The 15,545-nt window shown below is 38.9% G+C and overlaps 1 protein-coding gene across 9 annotated transcripts in view; it reads left to right on the top strand.

The window, feature by feature from the left end:
- Window positions 1-1,418: 1,418 nt before the first annotated feature.
- cdk6 (cyclin dependent kinase 6) overlaps window positions 1,419-15,545 on the top strand; it is a 233,423-nt gene continuing 219,296 nt past the window's right edge. Inside the window, exons 1-2 of one of the 9 annotated variants that reach the window (XM_069913951.1) lie at window positions 1,419-1,604; window positions 3,127-3,434. In XM_069913951.1, the coding sequence (XP_069770052.1) occupies window positions 3,205-3,434 (230 nt within the window). In that variant the 5' untranslated portion in view covers window positions 1,419-1,604; window positions 3,127-3,204. Of the gene's footprint in view, window positions 1,605-1,764; window positions 1,871-1,972; window positions 2,441-2,755; window positions 2,779-2,816; window positions 2,986-3,126; window positions 3,435-4,055; window positions 4,289-4,804; window positions 4,865-15,545 lie in introns of those variants that run through there. The other 8 variants (XM_069913952.1, XM_069913955.1, XM_069913950.1 and 5 more) reach the window with 8 other exon arrangements.

The following is a 15,545-nucleotide window of genomic DNA, read 5'->3' as shown; positions in this document are numbered from 1 at the left end:
ATCTGTGTTGATATTTTAAAATATTCCAGAAAACAAAAATATGAATCCAATTTGGAAAGGCACTTTTAAAATTTGGGTTATTCTGTAATATACATAAAGACAAATACATTTAACCATGACCATTTTGCAACAAGTATTGTGTTGATCTCTGAAAATAGTTAAACAATTCTTCATTTAATAAATTCAATCATCTTCAATGCTTCCAGAAATTCCAGAACTTGAATATACATTTAATTGCATGCACTTTATAAATTACTTTTAGTTCTGTTGATCAAATATTTATATTAATAGAGAATATTATTTAAAACTTTCTTTGTTATGATATGAATATATAAATATATAAAAACATATATTAGTAAAACATAAATAGATGCCTGCTTTAATTTTGGATTAGATATATGTATTTAGTAATTATTCAGCTAGTAATATGATAATATAATAATCCAATAGAAAGCAAGTTGTATTTCACAAAATGTTTAGGACCATAGTTTATCTCATGAACAGCACAAGTTTTATAGATGCAAATTTAAACTACTGTAAATAGTTCAACAATTACAGATTTACCTGAACTTTTAAAAATAATAATTGATTTCTCAGTTATCCAGAAAATGTTCTAGTGATCACGCAAATGCAAAAAAAATCAAACTTTTACTGTTTTATTAATGCATTCCTACATACTTGTATCTCTTCTCTCTCTATTTTTTGCTTTTCTTTTCATCTCATTGTTGTAAACTATCAAAGGAAATCAGAACCAAGGATTTACCAAAACGAAATCTTCAACTATAGCTTCTTCTGAAGAGGAATGGTGCAGTTTAAGTTGATCGTTAGAGTGCAGTTATTTTGACCAATGAAGGACCGACCAGGCTGGAACATTGGTTCTAATTTATATGTTATTAGATATACATATAAATTTGTGATATAGTAAATGTAGATATATATATTGAATGAGTAATCTTTCAAGTCTTGGAGAAACAAACTGAATCACGTTGCCTGGAACAAAGCTTTTTTTTCTCGGGTTTCAATGCAGGTATTGATGTTTTTACCCCGCTCTGGCCCCATTTGATTGGTGCAGTTTGGCCTGGATAGTCCGAAAGATCGGAATGTGGGTGAAAAATGAGCAGAGTGCTGGTTTCAGTAAAAACAACAAACTTTCTTCTAATTTATATATAAACTGACAGTATTCTGAAACGTGGTCTATTTCCCTTTAAGTATTCTGGGTAAAAGATGTAAAAGATCTTTGATCGCGTTGTTTTGGAGTAAGTAAACCTGGTTTCCCCCTGGCATTATTCCGTCCTTTCTTTTTATACCGGTTGCTTATGCGTGGTTTAAAACTCGTTACTTTCACATCACTTTTGAGGGTAAAGGAGCAAAATCTCCCTCAAGGACTTTCGAGGCGGAGCTGGCAATATGGACAAGGACAACAAAAACTAGAAGTAGCAGGATGTGGGAGACGAGCACACCGTGAATGTTATTACTTTTGATTTTGTTAGCCGCATTATACTCCGCAAGTTCACGATCAAGGCGAACTGTATTATCTTCTGAATTCCAACCCTTTGGGAGCGCACAAAACGGCCAAGGTCGGAATCCAGCGGGACAGCAGCCAAGTTTGTAACTTCTTTAAATATTCCAGAAGTTAAGTGGGCTGAACCGTTAACAATATCCAGGAAGCTGAGCTGGATTTTGAAGTATTTCTTAAATGAGTCGGTGGTTGGTGGCGGGGAGAGGAGGAGGAGGTGGGGTGGAAGGAAGCTTATCTTCCGTGGAGTAGTCTTATTTTTTTTTCTGTTTAGTTTACTACAAATTGACAGTGGGAAACGAAAGGTTCACTAAGCTGAAAGACGGGAGACTGAGTGATTTGGGAAGAGAAAAGGTCGGGCGGCTTTCGTCTTTGTTGTTCTCGTCTTTGTTGTTCAAAGGAATGCGGAAATGTTGATGTTCTGTGTCAACTGCTGAAGGGGGGTCACATTCAGGCGTCGTGGGAAAGAGAAAGAACCGTTGCTCTCTCCTCTCTCTCTCTGACAAGGGTTGGGGCGGACAGAACGCAATCCTCCGCATAAAAGAGCTAGAGAAGGCGAACACTTAGAGGAACTTGGAGAGAAACTTTCCGCCCAAGCTTCATACATATGCATACACGAGGATCGGCAAAAAAGAACCTTAAATTTGACTAACGAGTTTTGCACTCTGCAGGTCTCGCGTTTTCTTTTACACACGAATTGTGAGACCACCCCCACCCCCAACCATCCCCGCCCCCTCCCCACCACCCGACATGTCATTCACACGCTGGGGAGCGTTGAGTATCTACCTGTGTGGCCCAGCCTGGAGCGACCAGGGCTGCTTACCCCACACGAGACTGTCGGCAGGGCTTTTGAAAGAACATTAAACTAAGTGGAGGCTTGCGGACAGTGCGTGAATGTTCAGGTGAAGGGTCCTGATTAATTCAGTAAGTCTGCAATCTTTAAGATGATGTTCATACTTTAAAGTTGCGTGGTGTTTCGAAAGTTGAGATCACGAGGCTCGGTTAAATTGTTCCCGATGGCAAATGGACTGGAGTGGAATGCAGGGCTTGGCGTTCCTGATGAACAAGACGCCCGGTTCCAGCATTTCCTTTATTCCGGCGCCTCGCAAGCAACATTTCCAAATGATCCTCAACTAGTGTCATTTGGCAGCCGGATGCATTTCCCAATGACGCCCTGGCCATTTGAACATGAGTAGGGGGAAGATTTCTTTCCCCAGTGTGGTCATCTAATACTCACGACCCACACTGTGATATTGAGGGGGGTAGGTTGTTCAATGAAAAAGACCCCCACGCCGTGGTTTTAAACTGGTGGCCACCTCACTGGTTGTTAAATGCACTGTATTTTCACAGTAGCACGTGTGAAAGGCGCTCGTTGTACGCATGCTTTGGAAAGCCGAGGGGACGCACGCTCTGTGTTCATGCTTTCTTGCGCGAGTTCAGCTTTCCAGACAACGCTGCAGTTTTCCATGGTACATTATTGAACTCTAAGTTTCAGTCCTAGCGAGGAGTGCCGACCTTATTTATTGAAATCCTTCTTCAATGTAGTTTCGTTATCTCTGCTCCCATGGTCGTTGTTAAATATGCATTTTTTTTAATCCTTTGCTTTCCAGATGTGATCGGCCCGGATAACCACCCTAGTTGTTTCCGTCTCTGTGTGTCAGACATCGAAGGGCTCCGCACTTTGCACCATGGACGCTAAAGAGGGCAGTTTCTCGGAGCGCTATGAACAAGTGGCCGAGATCGGGGAAGGGGCGTATGGCAAGGTTTACAAGGCGAGGGACAGAAAAAACGATGGTCGCTTCGTGGCTCTCAAAAAAGTGCGAGTGCAGACCGGGGAAGAGGGGATGCCCCTCTCTACCATTCGCGAAGTGGCCGTTCTCAGACAACTCGAGTCTTTTGAGCATCCCAACGTGGTCAGGTGAGAGGAAAGGTAGCTCCTGTGGACTGGGGTGGGAACTGGGAAGAGGTGAGGTGGGGGGGGGAGCTGGGAAGAGGGGAGGGGACCTGGGAAGAGGGGGGGGACTGGGAAGAGGTTCACTCACCTATAATTCCTACCTATTCCCACCCCCCTCTCAGATTTGGTAAATGACCCCACTCCCAAATTTTTTTAAACCAAAATAGTTTATTCACAATAAATATTTACAAAAGGAAAATCGTTCAAAGTCTCTTCCCATCTACAGTTTCATATCCATACATTTCCACCACTCTACATTATTATACATCCTATTTTCCATTTGCACAATTGCCACCCTTGTGCCACCTTGCCCTTACTCCCCCCCGTCCCCGTTGCAAATTACGAACATGCTGCAAGCAAGGAGAGAGAAACCAAAGTCAGATCGTGAACCTCTAATCTGGTTATAAAAAGGACAAAGTGGCCCCACCCACTAAACTATTGTGGGGCCGACTATGTGGGTTCGTGCAGCCCAAGGAATGATTACACGGGACTCTTGATTAGTAGTTATTTAGAGATTTAAAAAACTGGCGTCCTGGTGAGAAACGAGTTGTGTGTGGGCCGATCCGTCAGCTGCGAAAATATCAAACCTTCAATAGTTCTATGCAGAAAGGCAAGGCAGCACTTCCTCTGCAGAGGGCGGTACTCGGGGCTGAGAGAGCACCAGAGAACGGAGGAAACTCACCTTCCTCCGAGACAGCGAGTCAGGCCACTTTGTCATGGACTGTCCAGCTTCACACTGCACCATCAAGCCAGGTGGAAGAGTGTCGCCTCACTGCATATCTTAAACCAATTAATGCAACCAAAAATAACGGGGAGAGGTTTGCTCGTTTGCTTTTTGTTAATTTACTAACCAACTCAAGAGTTTTCCGCAGCATTTTTATGCCTGTGTTATTGGTACTGACCATATATATGCTGGGGTGTAGAACTTCTCACCGTCCTTTGGTGGTGGGGGGAAGAGAAAGGAATACACTTTCTAAATTAATATTGAAGCTCCAAATTTAACTCCCTGCCGCGCCGCTTTCTCAGGAGTCGAGCATCCGTGAAACATAAAACGGATGAGCCGACACGGCAAAGATTTGGTGCAACTGCAGCAAGTTTCCCGGTCATATCTCCGTCAGCTGGCTCGCCTTGAAAGTGCTGAACGGCAACTTCTTTAAAACAATAAGAGTCGCTGATAAGAGGTGGGTGGGGAACGGCCGCGCAGGGAGACTTGAAAGGACAGTTGGAAATTCTTGAAGGGAGGAGGGGGGGGGGGGGGGGTTGGAGTTCTCGGGGCCGCTCGCGCGAGACGTGAGCGGGAAGGCGCTGCTTCTCTCGTTCTCGTCCGCGTTGTTTGTCCAGGCATTGATGCGGTGTCTCGGTCGCTTCCCAGCAGTGCTCGCCTTTCCATTAAGGTTAACTCTCACTTGTCATTTTGAAACGCCACATTCAAATTACAGATACGACATTTACAAATTGCCAATGATGTAATTAATTGGAGCTGATGTAGCGATTGAGGAGGGTATTTCCCTGAACATCCTAATTCTGGGTGTGATTTGAGTGCCCTTTCTCCCACAGCACCCTCTCTCTCACTCCCTCTCTCTCTCCCTCCCCTCCCCTCTCCCTCCTCCTCCCTCCTCCCTCCTCCCTCCCTCCCCCTCCCTCCCCCTCCCCCTCCCCCTCCCTCCCCCTCCCTCCCTCGCCTCTCCCCTCCTCTCTCTCATTGGAAATGTTTCGCATGTGTTGAAGGATGACTGCTCACATTTCTTTTTCCCCTTTCTTACTGTTGGGGAGAACTTCAATTGGTCCTCTTTCTCCCCGCCCCCGATCCATGTCATTTGCATATAGCTGCAGAGTTGTCTTACGTTTTGAATGCACATTTGGATTTTAATTTAATCACATAAACCACTTAAGTCATTTATAAAATTGAACTTTTCATTTTCACTTGGCCAAAGGGAGTGAATAACTTGATTGCAGGTAACTTATTTGGGGGTAGGCGACCGAGTAAAATTTCTGATTTCCCCCAGATTAAATACCATTTATTTGTGATGTCTCATTTCATTGCAAGTGTCATATCCCCTGTTTAGTCATCATGTATTTGAGTTTCAAAGCACACTTCCTTTCTCTGATTTTTTTTGGGTATATTTCTCCTTTAAAAAAAACCCCACAAGTTAACACTAAACACTGATAGTTCTGCAATTTTCAGAGTAGACTTGCATGAAGTAATTCCAGAATATTTATGGTGCCATCAGTTTGGCAGGAGAAATTTGTATTTGTTTACAAATTGAAAAATGTTGGACTGGAAAACTGCTGGTAAATGGGATTGGAATACTTGTTAGGAGATATGGTAGGACAAGATTCCAATTCTTTAACTCTTTTCCAAAATTGTACATTGTGATTCTTAACACCACCCGACAGCATTTGGGCTTTGGTTTGATGTCAGACGCACCAAGCAAATTCTTCATCCTAAGATGGTTCGTGTGGGTGAAATCAAGAAATGCATGCAATGGCCAGAAAACATTAAGACAAAAGAGGAAAAATATGGTTTTTTAAGGGTGTTCAAACTGTAGAGATGGATTGTGTGGTTTAGGGAAGCCTACTGTATAAATGTTGCCTATCTAGATTGCTAATGGGATCACTGGTCATGTGTTGAGAGTAAAAGGCACAAGAAGCCAGAATCAAAGAGAAGGGAAACTGAAAGTAGGAAGGGTATAAAACTGTGCACACAATCCATTGAGAAAAAAAAAGCAAGATGAAATGAGAATGGAAAATGACTAAACAAATTCATTATTAATCTTGGGAAGAAAGGAGCCATACAGTAAGAAGTAGTATTAGAGGTGTGCACAGATAATGAGAGGTGCAGATAATAAAAATGAGGCAGCTATGGGAAATAAAAGAGTGAAAAGTGAGTTGGGGTAAAGCAGTAAAAGTTTCATGGGAGACATGCTAAGAAAAATGAGGAGGATTGAAGTGGGGAAAAAAAGTCAAAGAAAGTGGAAGCGAAAAAAGACATTTTGGTGAACTGCTCTAATTATTCATACATATGTAATCATTTTTAACCTTTGCAAAAGTATTATACGCAATCTTCGTAACTTGACATAATCCAGATTTTTTTCAATCTATTTTGAGGGTTACATTTCAGTGCTTTATCATTGATTTTTTTTAAAGAGCCTAGCTCCTTTATTCGGCCAAATTATGTTCCAAACAACTGAAGTTACAAGTTGAAAATGAAATCTTCAGTTAACATCTTGGTGGAAAAAAATTTGTCATTTATTTACTTTTTAAGAACACATTTTTGTATGGTACATTGAGATTTAATAAAGTATATTTTATCATTAATTAAAGAATTTAATTCTGGTTAATGTTACAGCTATAAATTAATGAGAACTGAATCCAGGTTCCTTGTTTAGGTTTTCGTTACTTGATTTGAATTGAAAAGAGAATGAGTTTTGACACTTTAAAAGTCCTCTGGCTTTTTATTGCCCTCTGGTTCATCATTTATCATTCAGAAGTAAAAGAAATGGCACATGGCAAATCTGCTACAAAAGTTGAGATTTACAGGTATCTAAATCTTTAATATTAAATGGTGGTTAGCATAATGCAATCACAGCATTAGTAGTCTGGGATCAAATCTGGCCTGTCTGTAAAGAGTTTGTAGGTTCTCCCATGTGCTCTGCTTTCGACCAACAGTTCAAAACGTACGAGGATTGTAGCTTATTGGGGAATTTGGGTGGCGGGGTGGAAGAGCTTGTTAGTGTAGTGTATGTCTAAATTTTAAAAATATCTGTTCAAAAATATTGATCACCATTAAAAATGAGCTGACAGAAATGTGCCAACTAAAGTATATTTGTTATAGGTCAAAGATTCTTGAAGAATTCTAAGTGAATTGTGTTTCACAAATTTTGCAACTATATTTAGTTATTTAACTATCTGGTATTGTGAAATTTAAAGTTTTTTGTCTTTTTTTTGATTAACATCAGCATTATTTTCATCTAATGTAAATCAATTCATCACTGTTCAGTAGTGAATCTGAGCTCGAGATGTCTAGACTTGAACCCTAGCTTGAGGAGCCAAATCACCCTTAACTTCTGAGCCCTAGCATTAATTTAGTTAAAATAAACTACAGCATTTCTTTTCCTTTTCTTAAAAATAAATGCAGTCAACCAGTAAAATTGTTACATGTTCCGAATAGCATAACACATTTTAAAAGACTCATTAATATTGCATGCGAGCTTTGTAGCAAGCCAGATTTTTTTTTGTACATGTATATCCAATAGCTATCTCTCTGATCCTCATTTCACAGGGAGATGGGATCACTACTTGTCCATGAATGTTAGTTATTTCACAATGCCCAGGTCCCACCTCTGAGCTAACTTTTGGGCATTGCTCTGTTCTGAACTCCACTAATAACTCCTCAGGAAGAATTGACCAAAGTATCCATCATGCCCAGTCTAGTAAATGTGACCACTGTGCCATCCACTCTAATAAGTTTATGCATCTGAGCCTATCCCTGGTGAGATAAATTGCCTATTTGAAAAAAAACATTTTGGTGCATTATTAAATTTGTACGTCATACTCTAGTTTTTTTAAAACTTATTACATAGTCCTTTAAAATAATTGTGTATGTACTCACTTGATCAATGTTTTTATCACAGTCAAGAATCCATTGTAGAAATTGTTCATCCAACTAATACTTTGCTGCTATAATAGAATTTAAACTTGTGATTTCTGTTATCACCAAAAATGAGAGCAACAGGTGCCAGGGAAAACTGTCACCTGCAGGTTCCCTTCCAAGTCACACACCATCCTTGCTTGGAAATGCATCTTCATTGTTGCTGGGTCTTGGAACTTCCAGGAACTCACTGCCCACCTATGCCAAAACAATTAGAAATTGGCAATAAATCCAAACCATATCCAATGTCTTTTAAAAAAAATTTGTGATAAATGTTTGTCTTTTTAAAATCATCATCTCTAATAGATAAGAAAACAGTTCATGCATACATTGTAACTTTTGAGCAAATAACTTTCACTGCTCTTCAATGATTTGCATTTATTGGTTTGTTGAAACTACATAATGTAACTACATATTATTTTGTGGCATCATACACATAAAGAAAAATCAGACAGTTAAAAAATCTGTTCCTTAACAAAAATTGTGATTTAAAAAAAAAAATTGAGTTTTGTAAATAATCAATGTCTTCTCCAAAGTGATCCAAGCAGATGTTTAGATTCTATAGTCGTGTTCTTGGATCAATATTAGCGGATCATTTGTGGAAGTCAGGAGCAGATGGTACTTTGAATGGTGAATGTTGTATGGATTAAGGGAAAACAAATAATGGTAACATATTATCAAAGGGAAACAAAGCTATTTCCAACTTGTGTTATCAGGCAAAAACAACAAAGTTGGTTTACAATTTTGCTGAAAATTGATGCCATTATTTTATTTTCCCCACATTATGAATGCTTCCAGAACAAACTGATTTAAGATTTTAAAAAAATACTTAAACCACTTTTAGATCAAAAAATAGTTTTGGATTATATTTATCTTTAAAATTTGCTGAGTATGATACAGTTTTATATTCATTAACTACAAATTATTATCTCGAGAATAATGTTTGCCGAATTAATTAAACACACTGGTACTTCAAATATTAAATAATTACAACTGTTGCTGAAAGGTTGATGTGAAATTATATCATTAAGTTCATTCCCATGTAGTCCTTCATTTCTCCAGTAAATATTGCATTGTCAGGATAGTTTTATTTGATAAGTATTTTGTTTGTTTATGCCAGATGTTCTTGCTGATGTGAGCACTCATTACCTGTGGTTGATGTATAAAAATATTATTACTTAAATAATAACTTGTGTTGCCAGAAGAAGTGAAATGGGTTAATTCCAAGATTCATTTAGATTAAGACCAATCTGCACCTTAATTACATTTGTACATCTTGTTTCCATGTCCCTTCCAAACATCCATCAAGCTTGATCTTGAATGCTGTTAATGATGTTTTGTCAAGATTTTTCAAGGAACGCATTCCAGATTTATTCCAAGATGTACTGCACTGCACAGTTTCACGTGTGTGTGAAAAGATGGTTCCTGATAATTTCCTTAATGCCTTGGCTCTTTGTGTTAGATTCCCTTCTTTTCTGCTTGAATTTCCCACCAAATAAAATAGATTTTTTTAACCTTTATTGAATTCTTAATTATAAATGCCTCAAACACATCCCTAAATTTTCTAACTTCATGAGAAAATCAGCTCTGTTTCTATAACCTCTATTTCTTTAATCATTAAATCCCAATATCGTTGAGCCAGTACCATTTCCTTTCCAAAGCCTAAGTGTATATCATGAGTACTAATGACCATTTCAGGCAAGGATTGGCCAAGGCTTTTCATTCCATAATTCATGGGATAGGATTGTCAGGTACCAGGCATGTATTGACAACCTGAGTAATAAAAAAAAGAACTTGGTTTGTCAGATGTGATTAGCAACCACATGACATTTGCTTGAATAGCTGGTACTTCAAGTAATTCGTCAATGTGTTTCTGAACATAAATCCAAATAAAATCCCTCAAATCTTGTTAAACAGGTTGCTATTCCCTTCTTGAATGCTGAAATTATATTTTTTTGCATCTCTCATCTAATTATACAATTACTTCAGAAAATGATAGCTAGTTCATTGTAATTAAACTAAATTTTTCCCTTTGACTTATTTCTGATTCACTTCTAACTTTGTGCACTTTCTCTACCCTGACACAGTACTCATTCAGTCTGGGGCACCATTAGCACTCTCTACATAAGAGAGATCAGTCACTTACTGGGAGATTGCTTTGAGCAGACAACTTGCACCCTGATCTCAAACTCCAACAACACTCTACCCTTCCTGGACCTCTCTGGCTCTATCTCGGGAGACAAGCTGTCCACTGACATATACTATAAACCTACCAACTCCCACAACTACCTGGATTACAGTTCCTTGCAAGGATTCCATCCCCTTCTCTCAATTTCTCTGTCTTCGCGGCATCTGTTCCCAAGATGAGGTCTTTCAGTTCAGGTCTTCTGAAATGTCTGCCTTTTTCCACAAACATGGCTTCTCCTCCATCACCATCAATTCAACCCTCACCCGCATCTCCTTCTCCTGCTCATTTGGCCTGGCCCCCTCTGCCCCTAGATGCAACAAAAAATAATCTCCCTCATCCTCACCTACCACCCCACCAGCCTCTGCATCCAACACAACATCTAGTGGAATTTACGGCTCTTGCTACAGGATCCCACTACCAGACACATTTTTCCTTCTTGTGGACTGCTCCCTCCACAATTCCCTCGTGCACTCATCCCTCTCTACCCATTGCACCCCCCAGCAGGAGGTGCAACACTTGCACCCACACCTCCTCCCTCACCAGGCCTTTCATATGAAGCAGCACTTCACCTGTACTTCGAGAGGACTTATTTGCTGCATCTGGTGCACCCTTTGTGGCATTTTCTACATCAAAGAGACTGGTTTCAGACTGGGAGAATATACTACACTCAGCACCTCCGCTCCGTTCAACCACAATGACCTCCCAGTGGAAAACCATTTCCATTCCAAGTCACACTCCTGCACTCACATGTCTGTCCATGACCTTGTGCACTATCCCATCCTGACCACATGCAGATTGGAGGAACAACACCATATTTTCTGTCTGGGTATCCTCCAGCCATATGGCATTAACATTGACTTTACTGCTTTCCATTAAACCGGTTTGCCTTTTCTTTCCCGTCCCCCTTTTCTTGTCTTACCAGTTGCTCTATCCACCCAGTCCTCACTCCTCCCCTTCATTGCTGCTGTCCCCTCCCTCCTTTCTCCACCTTTCTCTTGGTTTGTCATTTTCTCTCCTCCCCCCCCCCTTTTGTTCGGATGCTTGCCAGGATTTTCTCATGCTTTGATGAAGGGCTCAAGCCCGAAACGTTGGTTATGTATCTTTACCATTGCTACACAGAGGCCACTATTTGACCTGCATTGTGTGCTTTTTACAATCAATGAACCATTTTCTTTAACTGATCAACATTTCCTTTTGCAGTTACTTATTTGAAATAGTTATTAATAGTTATTTGGTTTATAAACCTCTGATATCCCTTGGAAGATGTTTTTTATTCATTTATGCATGTTATATATTTTGCATTTGTATCCTTTGTTTCTGTGAATTGGTCTCACAATTTACTGGGTTCCTTGGTGTATTTCCTGGAGAATCCATGTTGTACTGCCTTCAAAGCTTCAATATCTTTCCTAGATTATGATACTTAATACTTCACCCTCTATTTGAATAGACACTAAGGCTTTCTGACCTCTTTATCTTTTCATCTTTATATATCCAGTGATTAAACCCTACTTTTTCATATTTCCACCAAATTGAATATTTTTAATGTTGTATGAAACAGTATTTACAAATCCTTTTGCTCACCTCTAATTCTGCCACCTGTATTTCTTATGTGTTGTATATGTATAATTATTGCCATTGTTCTTTTAAACAAAATGTACCTCTTGCAAATTTAAATTAAATTCCATTTGCTATTAAATAGCAGTTTAACAAAATTAGCAATATCACTTTTGTGCTTCCTTTGATCGTCCACAGAATTACTTGTATCTCTCACTTCGATATAAATCTCGAAGTTTCAGTGTCATTTCTTCCACATACATCTGAAAATATCATTCTACACAGGGAAAAGGCATATTCTCATATGTGGACGTTGAGTGCTACCACAATCTACTTCCACTCTCCTTGATAAACTAATATCCCCTTTTAATTGTGAATGAAGCTTACTTTTGGTGGAAAAAAAAACTGTATGAAGCTTCATCTGCTATATCAAACATGAAAAAAAAAAATCACCTTAAATACAGTGTGCTCTTCTGCCTTTAATTTAATTCATCTTAATTTTGTTTGAGTTCTCCACACCATACATAAAGAAATTCAGGTACAACACATCTACTGCATCTAATGCCTCTTTCACCTGCTTAAAAAAATATTAAGTTCTTTAAAAATCAATTTTTTGCTACTTCTAACATAAGAAATAGGAACAGGAGTCGGCCATTCGGCCCGTCAAGCCAGCTCAGCCATTCAATAAGATCATGGCTGATCTGATCATTGACTCAACTCCTCCTACCTGCCTTTTCCCTATATCCCTTAATTCCTTTTTTTTTTAAGTAAAAATCTATCTAACTGAACCTTTAATATGTTTAATGAAGAGGCCTCGACTGCTTCCCTCGGCAGAGAATTCCACAGATTCACTACTCTATGGGAAATCTGCTAGACCTTTGCCCACTCACCTAACTTAACTATATTTGTATCCTTCTGCAGCCTCTCCACATCCTCTGTACAATTTGCTTTTCCACTCAATTTAGTATCATCTGCAAATGTGGCTACACCTCACTCTGTCCCCTCTTCCAAGTCATCAGTGTAAATGGTGAACAGCTGTGGGCCCAGCACCGACCCCTGTGGCTCCTCATTCACCACTGTGTCCCAATCAGCAAATAACCCATTTATCCTGACTCTACCTTCTGTCAGTTAACCAATCCTCAATCCATGCCAAAATACTTCCTCCGACTCCATTCATCTATCTTAATGATCAGTCTCTTGTGCGGCTCCTTATCAATCATTTTCTGGAAATCCAAATATACAACATCAACCTGTTCCCTTCTATCTACCAAACCCATTATCTACTCGAAGAACTCCAGCAAGTTTTGCCCTCTCTGAATCCATGCTGCATCTGCCTGATGGTACCCCTTCGTTCTAAATGTTTTGCTATTTCATCCTTAATGACAGCTTCAAGCATTTTCCTGACTACAGACGGTAAGCTAACTGGCCATTAGTTACCCATCTTCTGCCTACATCCCTTCTTAAAAAGTGGTGTTCATTTGCTGTCTTCCAGTCTGTCAGGACCTGCCCAGAATCCAGAGAATTTTGGTAAATGACTACCAATGCATCAACTATAACTCACACCAGTACCCTGGGATGCATCCCATCAGAACCAGGGGATTTGCCTTCTTATAGTCCCAGTAGTTTTCTTATCACTATCTCTTTTGTAACAATTATTTTATCTTTGGCATGCTGGACATGTCTTCCACCATGAAGACTGACACAAAATATCTGTTCAATGCCTCAGCCATTTCCTCATTACTCATTATCAATTTCCCTCTCTCATCTTCCAAGGGACCTATGTTGAATTTTTTGGCTAATTTACTTTCATAATCCTTTCCTTATTTCTCATTTAGTTGTCCTTTGTTACCTTTTAAAATTTTCCCAATCCTTCAGTTTCCCACTAGTCTTGGCTACTTTGTACACATGAGTTTTTAATTTTATACTTTTCTTTATTTCTTTAGTTGACCTCTCTTACTGCCCTTATTTTAATGGGAATATATTTTTGTTGAGCACGTGAAAAATCTCTTTGCAAGTCTTCCACTGTGCTTTCAGTCCACGCTGATCAATTCCTCCTTCATCCTGTGGTAGCCTCCCCTGTTCAAGCATAATACACTAGTTTTAGATCTAACTATTGCATCCTCCATCTATATGAGAAATTCAATCATTTTCCAAGAGGGTCCCTAACTACTAGATCATTAATTTTACTTAACTCAATACACAATACTAGATCTAAAATTGGATTCTCCCTTGTTGGTTCCTTAACATGTACTCAAGAAAGCTATCACAGATGCATTCTATGAAGTCATCCTCCAGGCTCCCTTGACCAACAAGAAAAACTGTAGAAAATAAATAGGTTATGACCGTGATGTTGATAATTGTTAAAGGCAAATTACTGGAAGATTTATTTCTTTTTCCATTATAGCTGTTTAAGAGGATACATTTTCTAATTTTACTTTTCTCAAGCTTCTTTCTGAGAGCCAGTTCCATTAGTGCCTTTTGTCCTCCAATGTTTTATACAGTATAGATAACAATAAATTGGTGTAATCTTAGCTTTGGTGGCAGATATAAGATGAAGGTATAGAATCAGGTTCATTGTCATCAATATGTCATGAAACACATTGTTTTGTGGCAGCACTATTTTGCATTACAGGTGTAAAAATTGCTATAAACCTCATTTTTGTAAATCATCAGTGCAAAAGAAGAGAAAAAAAAGGTGAGGTAGTGTCTGGTTCATTGTCCATTAAGAAATCTGATGGTGGAGGGGAAGAAGCTGTTTTTGAAAAGGTTGGTTGTTTTGTTTTCAGACTCCTGTACCCTCTTCCTTTGGTGTACCAAATTTCAAGCTCCTTATTAAATATAGCCAAAATATAATGTATCATAATCAAGCTTCATCCTGCCCTTGTATTTCTTTGGGCAGTTTTGAACAGGTGTCAGTGCTTAATTATCAAGAGCATGTACCCAGACCCAATTGTGAAGACCAAATTATCTTGCCTGAAATCAGGTGAAATTGCGGTTTCACAAAAAGAAGAAAATGTTTTAAATACTGTAAGAAATATTGAAATAAATCTGCGCATATGATATTTAATTTAACATGTTGGCCTGCATTGAGTAGTCACTGTCTCTGATCTCCTCCACTGACTGTACATATTAGCATTAAATAAATTTATCCTCCAAAACCAAATTTTTCCACACAAGAACAGCCAGGAGTTTGGTGGTGATCTGGTGATCCTCCAGTTTTTCAAACCTTTTGTAAATGTCAAAGAAGATCAGTGACAGTTTTTTAAAAAGCATTTAAAATAGCCTTAAATAACTAAAACAATAATTATTTGTTTACATTTTATTTATTTTAAATGCACCAAGTATGGCAAACAGACGTAAAATATTTGTTTAATTTGTCATAACAGTATAAGACACGGAAACAAACCTGGGAAAACTCGAGGACCATAGGTTTTTGGTATGGTGGATTTGTGAAGAGATTTAAAATGGACCAAGCCTATACTCTCGAGTATAACGAGCAGGGATCTCGCTGCTAAGTTTTTAAGGGGCCTTTTGCACCATATTTGAACTTGCTTAGCAATTGGAAATGAGCTGATTCTTGTGGAGAATTTGTCCAGTAGTTCTCTTTGAAATTGATCCAGAACTAAGAACAATTTGGCCCAGTACCTAACTAACTGGCTTTCATATAAGCTTGTACATTAAT

Source organism: Narcine bancroftii, chromosome 1 (genome assembly GCF_036971445.1).
Source record: "Narcine bancroftii isolate sNarBan1 chromosome 1, sNarBan1.hap1, whole genome shotgun sequence".
Taxonomy (NCBI): domain Eukaryota; kingdom Metazoa; phylum Chordata; class Chondrichthyes; order Torpediniformes; family Narcinidae; genus Narcine; species Narcine bancroftii.
This window is presented reverse-complemented; position numbering and strand designations above follow the sequence as displayed.